Source organism: Schistosoma mansoni, chromosome 2 (assembly GCF_000237925.1).
Source record: "Schistosoma mansoni strain Puerto Rico chromosome 2, complete genome".
NCBI classification, from domain to species: domain Eukaryota; kingdom Metazoa; phylum Platyhelminthes; class Trematoda; order Strigeidida; family Schistosomatidae; genus Schistosoma; species Schistosoma mansoni.
Genome location: NC_031496.1, coordinates 28,646,730 through 28,660,088, shown reverse-complemented (window position 1 = coordinate 28,660,088; position 13,359 = coordinate 28,646,730). Strand labels below are relative to the sequence as shown.

General features: G+C 32.4%; 1 protein-coding gene across 1 annotated transcript in view; it reads right to left on the bottom strand.

Moving 5' to 3' along the window:
• Smp_143610 (hypothetical protein) overlaps positions 1–13,359 on the bottom strand; it is a gene marked incomplete at its 5' end in the record, with an annotated part of 69,102 nt that overhangs the window by 44,653 nt on the left and 11,090 nt on the right. Inside the window, 5 exons of the mRNA XM_018796295.1 lie at positions 2,250–2,660; positions 3,502–4,101; positions 6,449–9,867; positions 12,046–12,581; positions 12,621–12,829. Of these exons, the coding sequence (XP_018650522.1) occupies positions 2,250–2,660; positions 3,502–4,101; positions 6,449–9,867; positions 12,046–12,581; positions 12,621–12,829 (5,175 nt within the window). The remainder of the gene's footprint in view (positions 1–2,249; positions 2,661–3,501; positions 4,102–6,448; positions 9,868–12,045; positions 12,582–12,620; positions 12,830–13,359) is intronic.

Here is a 13,359-nt window from a genome sequence, read left to right as displayed (position 1 = left end):
ATATTCATGATCAACCAGCGTGAATATTTCGGTCCTACAGGAGGTGAGTAGCGGCCGAATAGCTCATTGGTGTTGGCTTTAAACTGTAAAACTGGATATCCGAAGTTCAAGTACTACAGGGAACATCAGTTCCCTCGAAACTACAGATATATCTTGTTGACGTGTCAAATGGCACGAAACCTAAGTCCGCCAGGGTTTGTTACCAACTACTGTTAGTTATGTACATAACTAGCCACTCAAATTGTTGTTTAAACACCCACCAGGTCAATCTGATTTAAAGTGTCTGTAGACTCTCCCTGTTGCATGTGACCTATCAATTGAAGAATAATGTTATCCAGTTAAATTAGTATGACTACAGCTCATTTTTTTAATATTCATTTCGATAAGACACGTAACACTGGTCGGTATGTTTGTGCGTTCCACTTAATGACTATAATTCGCTTAATTATTGTACTAATCGAATTGTTTTTACGTTTAGAAACACAAAGAAATTAAAGCCAAGTTGTCCTTGTTCCGACTATAGCTTTCACACAGACTCTGAAACGTCAGTATCGAGTTTACAGTTCTGGTAGAATACCTGTAAGACAAATTAAATCCTACAACTACTTCTCAACCACCTTACACTAAAAAACATTCATTTTTGATCTTCTTGAACTATTGAACAGTGAGTAACTGGTTGACATGATTATCTGGATTAGTGGTCTTTTTAACTCTGTCAAATAATGTCTTTTAGTCTGCTTCTACAATTAGTATTATTTCAATTAGAATTAGAGCAAGATCGAGTCAACCATAGCAAAATCTAATCGTAGTCTATTACAGCATCAAGATCATAGCAAGAAATGAGTCAAATCCGTGGGATATCTAAAGTCATTTCAATGATTTAATGACCAACAATATATATTCTTCAATTCCTGGCATGAGATTTTATTAATAGTCTGAAGACGTTTGTTCTTTTACGTGGCTGATTCCATAAATGAAAACCTTTTTATAATAAGTTCCATGAATAGTTTAGGTAAGTGATTTACGAATATTATTATTTCAACTTAAAAAGTTTCCGTTACGAACTAAGGTCAAAGTTGAAGTTATCAATGCAAAAGCTATTCACCTCGTAGTGGGCATTTATGAAAGCTTTATATCTTCATGTCATCAAACGACTGAAATGTTTTTGACTATTGAATGAAAATTCATCAGTTCGTAACCTGAATATTTTCATTTCGTTTGTTATAAAACGAATGGACTAAATAATATCATAAATGACTACTGACTGTCTCACTCTTGACATAGTTTACATTTGGAATGTCAGAAAAACAATTCAAACGAGTGACTAATATCACTCCATAGTGCTCTTTTTTATAGTTGATATTCAACTACTTTTAGATCACGCATAAAATAATGAACAATCAATATGGTATTCGTACAACGTTTTTTCTCTAATTTTCTGACATAAAAATAGATCTGATGAATTATATATTGATACTACTTGTCATAATTCTACTGAATAAAATAAAGAACAGATGTCCAATAGCCCTTTCCTTTGTTCATAGTTTTAAATCACGAACTGACTTTAGTTAAATAACCATTGAAAATAAAGAGATTCTGGACAGTTGTTTCATCCATGTACGACATGAAACCTATCCCCCACAGTAACGGATGAGGATGATGATGATCACGAGCTAACCAAAATTATGAATGTAAACCACTGGATGCTAACTCAATGATTGAATCTATTAAAACAATTAGCTCCGTTTGATAAATTTCTATAGTGCAATAAGAAGATAAAGATTATCAGAATTATGTGATATATTTGAGCAATACGTTTTGAACAGTCTGATCACACGTATACTTGCTAAAACATTTTTATATGAAAACTAAAAGGTCAACTAGACAGAATCTTTGCTGATATAGTTATTTCATATCTTCAGAAATCCATATATCTCAATTCATGCTTATGAGTAGTTGTTACTAAGTGATACAGTATTATTACTTTTTATTAATAGTCGGCCAGTATTTTACCAGTTATATATATATATATATATATATATATATATATATATATATAATTGGCTTCAGCAATGATACTCAGTAAATAAGAGGACTACAGGAACACACATGAAATTCAATCAATTCTCTTCAGTATTCTTCTGTCCTTTAAAATTAATTAACTTATGTTTCCAATGTAAGTAAAAATATAAAGATGTAATTGTAAAAACAATAAGTAAACACAATTTGAAGATAAAAAACCAGCTTACATGCATTAAATCAAGATATTTTTGAGCAGTGTCACGATTCGAAGGTGTTTCTTGTCTTTCTTTAATAATGTGATGAAGTTGATTTGTAACATTTTCAATCCAATTATTTGCATCATTGCATGTACGTTGTTGAGTTTCTAAGGCAGTAGTCAACTCCATAGTATGTTGACTAGCTTTTTCCAAACATGATTGTAAAGTATTCAATCGAGACTGAATTTCCGTTAGTACAATAGATTTATAAATCGATTTTTCATTTAATTTATCAGGATCATCATTTTGATGAGTAGAATCAGTTGTTTTATTATTGAGCTCATGAAACAATGACAGAGTACTTAGTTTAACCAACTGATTAAATGTTTCATGAGCTTGTTTTAATTCAGTACTATACCCATTCAATTGAACAAGTAAATCCTAAAATTACAAAAAATTACAGAAAAATATAAATAAATGATGAAATACGGTGTTATCATTAGTTGGAATAAATAAGCGTTCGCGTGCGAGACCAGAGGTCATGGGTTCGAATCCCGTGTGTAGGATCATGGATGCCTATACTAGGACGAAGCAGCTGTTCAGTGCTCTCAGATTTTCAATGTTGGTCCAACAATGATCCATTCATGATATCAATCAACAATCTTTACAACACTGGTGTGTTATGAAGTAAAAATTGGTCAATAAGTACATTGCATTGTCTGGTACTAGGTCAAAACTGAATGAGTTATTCTAGCTGACGGACAGACCGATTTATTCATTCTTCTTAAGTCACATTTTGACCTTTCCAATTATTCGAGTATATGTGTGTATCGTTTGAGATGGTAAAGAAGAATTTTAGCTCAGGTGGATGATTTTGATTGAGTTTTGTTCTCTGAGCTGAATGGTTTACTTTATTTCATCACATATTTTTAGCTTCTTTTTGTCTTAAAATAAATATTGAATCACGCGTTACCAAAACGAGTTAGCAAGTTGCCTCTTTCACTTCACTTTTAGGCTTTTCATTTTGAATGTCTGTCTGGAAAAACGAGTGCTTGAAATAAATCCCTTCAACGCAATTCGTATTTGGCTTCTTATATGCAACTGACGACTTCAAAATAGGATGAAACGCCTGTTTTGACTTCTATTGCTATTTTAGCAACAAAAATATAACCTACTCATCAGATGTTTCTAAGCGCTTACTTTTTTTCACTTACAAAAAAATTTTAAGTCTAAATTTATTGAGTACACTAAATATAATACCATAATATAAAATGTTCATTACTTGTAATTCGTTAAGACGAATTTTACACGACTCAATAGTAATTGATTGTTGCCATAAAATAATTTGTTTAAATTGTTTTTCATAAATAATCATATTTTCGGACAATTTAATTTCATATTCTTTCGATTGTATAGCAACATTTTGTGCCGTATCAAGTTTCAACTCGATCTGTTTCAATTCACTATACATATTGGTTAATTGACTGTCCCATAATCGAATCAATTGACTTATTGAGTTATCAGATTCCATAAAGATGGAAGAAACATCAGAGGAATTGAGTTTTGTTAGTAATAATGATATTGGTAATGACGATGATGAAGGTGGATTATTTTCAGTTGTGTCTACTACTTTAGTAAATTGTTCAACTTTATCTTCGACAGACTGTAAAAGAGATTCAGCTGTTAGCAATGATGTTTGTATGCCATCAACTGATGGCTGTTTTTCATTCTTCACTTGAGCGTCAGCATCGTCAACCTCATCATCTTTTATATGGTCAGATAAACTAGGCTCAATGTCTATATAGTGTGAACGTAGTATTATTTTAGCTAATTCTTTTAAAATGTCAAGTTTAGATTCACATTGAACTTTCCTAGTTAAATCCTATACATAAATAAAATGAATAATAATGATTTGAATTAGTTATCTTACACCGTATGAGTGGAGATATACATACTGTAAATGACTGATTCATAAAAAAGCACATTATCAATAAAGTTTTCCAATGAAGGGTATGTATACAGGGATTAGGAAGTTATAGATATTGACTGTTCGAAAGAAATCTCTCTAACAAGAAGTACTATACAATGGGTATGTAGCTAGTGATATAATATATGACAGATTAATGAGGGTGATTAAAATGACGATTTAAGAAGTCAATCTTACTTCGTTATTTCCTAGTCGACTAGTAATGTCTAATGAAACGAGGAACTAGTTAGCTAATTATATCTACTCGATGTGTACCTATCAACTCAATTGTTTCTGTGGAAAAAGCTGTAACCAACGTATGACTAAGTTAACTACCAAATGAAACGACACCTGCCCGTGTGGCTTGAAAACGTTACACCAAAGATAGTATGTGGATCCATGGTCCACAGTGATAATGTAGTAGGTAAATGTGAATCATTCTATGTGATCTAACGTACACCAACTTCAAAGTTCCTCAACGGCTTTACATTTCGTTTCCGACATATCGTAGAAGTTATGTAGGGTTCCAGATCGAAAGTCTAGGCTATGTGTTCAGAAGAAACTTTTATTATCCTTTTAGGACTTAACAAACATTTTCATTGTGTTCTTGAGTCTTTCTCTTTTTATTTTTCCTTCATGATTCCATGTCAGGGCATCATGAGACAAGTCCTAACTTGGAATCCTGATGGCGAAAAGGAAAGAGGAAGACTCAAGAACACATTGCTTCGGGAATCGGAGGTAGATATCAACACAATTGAGAATCTTGGAGCACTGAATGATTGTCCTCTCCTAGTATGGGATCTCAGCAGTGAGCTCCTACAACCCCGTAAACGAGAATCAAACTCAGGACTTTCGGTCTCGCTCGAGAACGTTTGACCTCTGGACCACTGAGCTGACATCCGATGGTGTTAATTTTTAAAATCAATCAACAAATGATCTTCCGCAACCCTTTACTCACCGTAGGTGAAGGATGTCCCATACAAGGATGAAATGGTCTTCCAGTGTTTTCAGGTTTTTAATGGTGGTCTAGCTAAGATCAGTTTGTGATTCCAACTCTTAAAATATCCGTAATTAACTCATCAGTTGTCTCTAACATGTTTAAACAAAATGGTTTCCTCTGTTAGTCATAACTCTTCTATAAATAACGTGCGACTTGGCTAAATCGGGGTAATCTGCACAGGATACACATATACCAATAAGGATTGATCAGACTTCAATCACGACTATCAAAAACGGAAGAATTTAAGCACCTCAAATTTATAGTATAAACGTCATAGCCTTTAAACAAGTTAGTGGCTTTCTGAACTCAATAAGTAGTATTTCAAGTGAGAGATACTTGGTTCAATTCTCAATATAAACGTCAACGCTAGGATTCAGTTATATCAAGTTGACGAATCTAGTTTAGGCTGAAATGCGAATTCAGGATTCCTATTGCTACCTACAATACATCTATTCTATCAAAAACTATTGATCTTTTTTCGTGTTTAGCATTTGGAGAAATACAAAGAATAGGTGTTAAAAGGATATTGGACGGTTGGTTACCGTTTAGATATATTAAATATCGAAAGATAAAATAATTTCTTGTCAAGTTCGCCATATATTTTTGAATTAGGAACATTCACGAACGTAATGTTTAGCAAATATACCCATATATATAGGTGAGTTATTTCATGTGTAATGTTAGGACGAGAGAGTGAGTGGATGAAGCGACGGAAAATTAATTCTTTAGATTCGATTGTAGTTTTCATTGGAAAACGACATGCCTAAATGGCACGATGGATGAGTCTCGGTACAAATAGAGATGATAGGGAAGAATCAAGTTTCATGTAATCATTATTCGTTAAGTGACTGGTAGGATTTAAGCTTTCCATTTTCCGGCAGTTATTTCCAATCTTAAAGAGAATGGCGCTCTTCGTTGAATTCAAACACGCTCCACCTGCTTTCATACTCACAAACATTGATGGTGTGTTATTTGTGTCACGAATAACACTGTAGGACTGAGATTATCGATCAAACAGCGTAGTGAACCGAAATGTCAATTTATTTAGACTAGAAGTCAGACTATGAACTGATCGATAGAATTTGACCAGTGCTAAAGAATATACAACATGACATTCGCTACTTCACAATGACAGATTAACCGTACACTCTAAAGACATCACTAACCCGATGATTCATAACACTTCATAATTATTTTCGAATCGAATTGACTACTAACAGAAAACCAAGTAGTGAACATGACAAGTAAAATATAACCACTTACATCTACAGTTGCACGAACTGTATTCAAATTAGATGACAATACATCTACGGATAAAATTCCCACTGACTGATTTGTATCAGTCGATAGTTGCTTTGAATCATATGGTTTTATTATCATATGTGTTGAAAGTGTAGCTGAATGAATTTCATTCATTCTTGAATGTAAATCATCAAACCAATTATGAAAATTTTGTATAGCATCAAAAAAGATATGATTAATTTTTGAATGTAAAATATGCACAGATTTTGTAGATCTTGCAATTAAACCTAATAAACGATGATTTAAAGAGACTGATTCACTTTCTAATAGAATAGATGCAGTAAATAGTTCAGTAGATTTATTCTCATTATTGATGGATAAATTTGCTTCTTCTTGCGTTATTTTCAATGGTTGAATAGAACGATGATGATAACGACTTGGTCCAATGGCTAATAAATGAGCTCTATCATGTAACCATAATGAACGATCACGTAATCGTGCAAGACGATGACGAATACACTGTGCTTTGCATAATTGTAATAAATAATTATTTGCTTGTATATTAATACTTTGTATATCAGTGGGACTATATTGTATCATCGTCAAACTATTTAGATCTTCTACATTACAAACAGTCGGATCAAAACAACATGTTAACTCTTTATTAATTGATTCTAGAAGTGTATTAAATTGATGTAGATCAACTTTTAACTGTTCACATCTTTCATATTCTTCATTCCATTGTTGTAATAAATGATCCGAAGATTTTTGTAATTTATGTAAACGCCATTCTAAATTATCCAATGTTTTTTTCAATAATACACGATCTCCTAAATCAGCTTCGATACGATCATTTATACTATTTAATAAATTTGAGTAGTAAACAACTTCTGTAATAAAAGTATCAAGAATTAATTGAGGATTTTCAGTATACTCTAATTGGTCATCAGCTGGCAATATTGAATGCAAATTAAATGGCGAGAGGATAGCAGAAGTCGCTGCATTTGCTGCCAGTTGTGAACTACATGTTTCTATTGTTAATTCATTTGTTTCAAGCCAATGTTCTAATTGTTTGAAACCATCTTCTACATATATGAATGCACTACGTCGAATATATAATTGCTGTATAACAGTTTCTAAACGAAAATGTAATCGTTGCCAACGGTTAATTATTACATCACGAAATGGATCTGATTTTATTTGTTTCTCGGATAATTTATGTTCTTCATCTGTATCCGCCATTTTATTATTATTATTATTATTATATCTACATATTTCTGTTTGAAATTCATTAAATGTTTGCAACGCTAATGAAGATGACTGATTTAATTGTATAAAATATGTATTTTGTTTATTCATTAATGAATCTAATGAAATTTGACATGGTTTCAGCTGTTGTTCTACTTCTTTGGCATTATCCACACTTAATAATCTACATAGATCCATACATTCAAACATTGTGAATTGTGATGCAATTTCTTCAGGTATTGGTCGTTTAACATTTTTATCAGAACTATTAATTTGTTGATCAACTATAGTCATTTGATTTTGTTCAGTTGAATTTGCATCACCAAAAACTGACTGATGTTCACTAGCTGGAATAAGACCACTTTGTTTTTCAACTTCATCAAGAAATTCTGTCAATTGATGTAAACACTCTGAACGTTTTGATAATGCTTCAAATAATAGTATGCTATGTCGACCGATTTCACCTAAATAAATTGCACATAAACGTATAGATTGTACAGTTGTATTGTATAAACTATCAACATTTGGACCACGGGCTGGATTCAATCCAACAATTCGTTCACCAGCCCGTCGAAGATCATTTAATCGTTGAATTATAGTGGCAGCTTCACTTGGTAAATTAGTTTTATCAGTATTATCATTATCATTATTATTATTAACATCAGTTTGTAATGCGTTCATATCGTCTGTGATAGTGCCAGCCGAATTTAATTCAACTTGCCAATTTAATAACTGTTTACCTAAACGTGTCAAACGTATACCAATAGGTTTATCAGTTTTCGATGGATCACCTAATTGACTAACTGTATAACAAGCTCCTGATGAACGATATTGTAAATCTTTAACTTGTTCTAATAATCTATCACGTGCTTCAACTAATTGTTGCCAATTTTCACATACACCAATCACATGTAATAAATTAGATTTTAATTTTCCATGTAATTTATCACATTCAGAAGACAATCTAGCAATATCTATAAAAAAACTAAATGGTTCTAATTGTAATATTGTCGACTGATCTGAAGTGATAGTGGTACCACCTGAAGTTGTTGTGGAGGTGGTAGTGGTGCTGGTGATTGAAGCACTCGTTGTGGTTGTCATTGATGAAGCAGCAGTACTGAATCCAGTACTAAATGACCAATTCGAATCAATAATGGTAACAAACATAAGACCAACTGAAACAACAGCCACATCGAGTTCTTTTGGTCCAACTAAATTCGAATCATTCAATGTTTCATCAAATTCATTTTCACTGATATTTGGTCGTGTAAAATCTAATGTTACTTGCCAATTATTTATTAGCTGTTTTAATTTATCAATTTCATCTTTTAAATTTTTATATTCTGATTGATAGACAATACCAGATTGTATTGTTTGTTTACGAAATAATATACGTTCAGCGTCATCTGCGGCAGATTGAAGTATGTCAATTGGTGTAATTCGTTCTTTACTACTAGTATCAGTAGTAGCAGTAATAGTGGTAGTCTGAATAGAATTATCATCATGATGAGTTAAATTTGTAGATTCCGTGACATTTTCTCCCATACTGACTTCATCCTTATTGATTTCTTCCTCAGTATGTTGTTTTTGTTGTTGACCTATAGAGTCTTCATTTTCTTGTACAGATGGTTTTCTATCATCTTCAATAGATTTATTCGATGGCTGTTTTTTCTTCTTATCTACGTCTAATTCTACAACAACTGAATTATTTTCAAATGTTTTTAAACGTGAATTCAATGCATTAATCTCTTGTATCCAATTTTGACGACAATATTCATATTCAATAGTTAAACGACAAAGTATTGTACGTTGATCAAGATGACTGATAAGACGATTTAATTTACTTAAAAGTCGAATTAAACGTTCATGTAATTGACGATTAATTTCATCATTTGTAGTTGAATCAAAACTATTTTCTTTACCTAATAAATCAAATGAGACAGAACGTCGACTACGTGACCGATCACTAGTAGGTCTACTATGATTACTTCCAGGTCGATTACTCCCTGGACGACTGCCCATTTTATTGTATAAATCATTTAAATCAACATCTTCGCCTTCAATTTGATTAGCTAATTCTTTTAAAGCAATCATTCGTGGACCACTAGCTTCAATTTGTAAGGTTTTTAATTGTTCATATGCTTCTGATAAGTCAACACCAATTAGTTGTTGTTTATCAGAATCAATTTGATCTAAAAAAATACGACGAAATTAATCGAGACAAAATAGAATGTTGTTAATAGAAATATTAATGCTTTATACACTTTACAATATTCTACTTCTCACTCTGCCTATAATACTTCACATGTATTCAAATTAACAAAAGAAAATTGTAAACAATAGAAAATACTTCATCGATTGATAAATTACCTCATGATTATCTAGTTTATAATGTTGATGTTATTATGTCAACCGATGTTATGTCCTAGCGAAAACATGAGTACGGGTAACTTCCGGGACCTATTAATGGACGATTATTCTATATATATTTTAACCTGTGTTACCTAGTTTATATGATGTGAACAGAGAAACAAAGAAGCCGTGACAAACCACGGAAGCTATTAATAGGGACGTTATTTCATTTAATTCAAAGGTATAAGCTTTCGTTTGATGTATGATTCACTGCCATACCACTTTTTGTTCCAAAGTTATTGTGATTTAAATGCAACATTTGTTACTCTTTTTTTCTACCCAAATGTCTAGTTTTGGACAAAATTGTATCTTCTAATTGTTTGTGTGCTGTGGTCATGTTAGTCATCAATTTATTCATGTATCTTTTACACTAATCTGAATCGGGAATAAATCGAGTAGTGATTCAGTTAACTTTTCTCTCTCTCTCGTGCGTTTATCGGCCTTTCAGGTGATAGAATAGTCTTCGTCTCCCTACTCAAGGCAGCTAGTCTCACTTAGAACTCACGCGATTCCAGCCTCAAGATTAAACCAGTACCCTATCGTATTAAGGTCTTAATATGGATTACGACGAGTTATCTTCTGTATATATTAGTGGGTAGACAGATCAAGGACGTAACAGTGTCGTAATTAGAGATGATACCACTGACTTACATTTTAGTGACAAATCAGTGTAAGAATCTCAGTACTACTGGTCAGGAAAAAGACTAGTGTCAACGAGCGTGACAATCAGAACCTTGACTTCTCATCCATTTGGTTTCAAAAGCTTAATATTAGATTTTATCACGCAAATTTAATTAAATTGATCATTCAAAATAAGAAATACATCTGAAAACAATGAAATAATTCTGTTAGCCAACTAATATTCGTAATCCTACTTTATTAAGATTAGTAGTATTGTAGTGAAAAAAAACACGGGTGGGGACAGTCGAATGTATTTAAGCACAAATTACAGACTATCTCACTGAATTCTGATAACCATACAGTAAACAGTTATTTGCAAAATAACAATCGATTGTCTCAATCCTCACTGTTCCTTCTGTAAATATCAATCCATCTTCTCTAATTTCATTGTTTATGCATCTCCCTAAAAATTGCGCTTCATTTCAGTTCTTTCCTTCTTGATCTTCTGCCCAAATACATTCTATGTCTGACTATCACCATATACTACTTATGAGGATATAAATAGACCATACCACAGTATTCCTATTTCTCTTTTGTTACAAATAAATGATATATGACTACTTAATCTGGTACCTACATAATTACCGTGTTATATTCCACGTTATTTCTGTTCTATTTATCTGTTTGATGCAATAAAGCTAAATAAAAAGCATGGTAAAAGCTACCTGTGAGCACACCGATATCATTTCACACAACGATCGAATCGTATTTCAAAATGGATATCTATGGGGATTAATCATATATTTATAGTTCACATCATAGACTGAATTTGGCCAAACAAATACTGAAAACTAAAGAACATTGGATAGCTGTTTCGTCTTAATATTAGACGCCTCAGCAATTCACATCTACAATCCCGCTAGACACTGAATCTAAGATTTATGGTAAACGCCAATGCCAACGACAGTACCTATGAGACATTTATTACCGTTAAAAATAGACGATGGTTTGGCAAATATTACCGACTGACTAAGGTTAGAAATGTGAATCATTGTATGGCAACTCAATGATATGAAAGGTTGAACGTTCATTGTTGAATGATCCGAAAGTCTTGAATTCGCTTCCAATCTAAAGTCAGCCTGTGAATATGAATAATGTTACAAAACAATTTAAACGACACAACCTTAACTATAACTTCAAATCCAACTTACGATGAATGATACTTTAGAATAGAAAACCCTTGATAATATTATTAAGCAGAAGTAAAGTCATTTAATAAAAGAAACTATGAATCAATGAAGCAAGATACAACTATCATTTCTATTACAACTACATACCACTTCGTTGTTTCATAATTGACGATGGTTTATGTAATACACCGTAAGATTTATTCGTTGTAATTGGTGGCCTTGCTGCTACCCAAATTCGTGTTAGCTTTGTCATACGTTTCTCCGCTGACATAATCCATTGTAATAGTCTATCTGTATCACGAAATAAACGATCACGTGCATCTAATTGATTTTCTAATTCATTATTTAATTTTTCACACTGTATTCGTACACATTTTAAATGTTCTTCTAATTCTCGATATTTAATTGCTATACTATGTGGACTGATAGCGATATTAGTGAATTGTGAACTGATATTAGTGTTATTGAGTGTGGATTCTGTTAATGATGATGACAATTGATCAGTAGATTTTGTTATTTTCCCTGTATCTACTGGTAATAAAGTTCGACAGTGTATTTGAGTTTGTGCAAAAATTCGTTTTAACAATTTTTCTGTTTTAAAACTAAACGCTTTCAAATAAGACTCAGCATCAAACAAACGATCTTGATATGCACTAGCTTTATTTACTTTGGAATCTAAGTCACTGGTATTATTATTATTATTATTAATTGGATCAGATGACTCTTTAGAGTTTTGATTAGTTATATCATTGATGATATTATTTAATTCTTGTTCTACATCTTTTTCTATATTAGTTATTTGTAATGTAAACTGATCAGCTTCTTCATTCCATTCTGTCCACATATTGTGTAAATCATCTAAATATTGAGATTCTTCAATAAACCAATAGTTAACACTTTCCCAACGAGATTGTAACGCTTCATTAGCTTCCTAGAAATATGAGAATTATAAAAAATAGGAAAAACGACAAGTAGAAAGGATGAGGTTAGTAGCTTACAAAGATTTAATGATACACTTTCAATGGACAGAATATTATATTTCAGAGACAAACAATGATACTGTGTGCAAAAAATATGATTAAAACTGTTCCCATTACTTTAAGTGAAAAACATCCTGTTCTTGATATTTTAACCAGAATTTAAAGTGAAAGGTACAATATTCGAATTCCAAAGCGGACATCAACTCTGAAATGCAACATCTATATGAGGAGTCATAAACGGGACAAAACGCGTATTTTGGGTTCCCGTGCTAATCATATTCCATTTGCCCTATATATTCCTCCTGCTGTAGCGTTACAACCTTGGAAATTGATCATTATTCCATAAAGGTGCACATTGAGCAACAGTTCGCTTTGTGTTAAATGTTTAAGTCAGTCAGTCAGCCACAACGTACGACCAGGCACAAATACGCATCTGTCCAAGTTGCCACACCTCATTAGCACAACAAGATGAACATCGAAT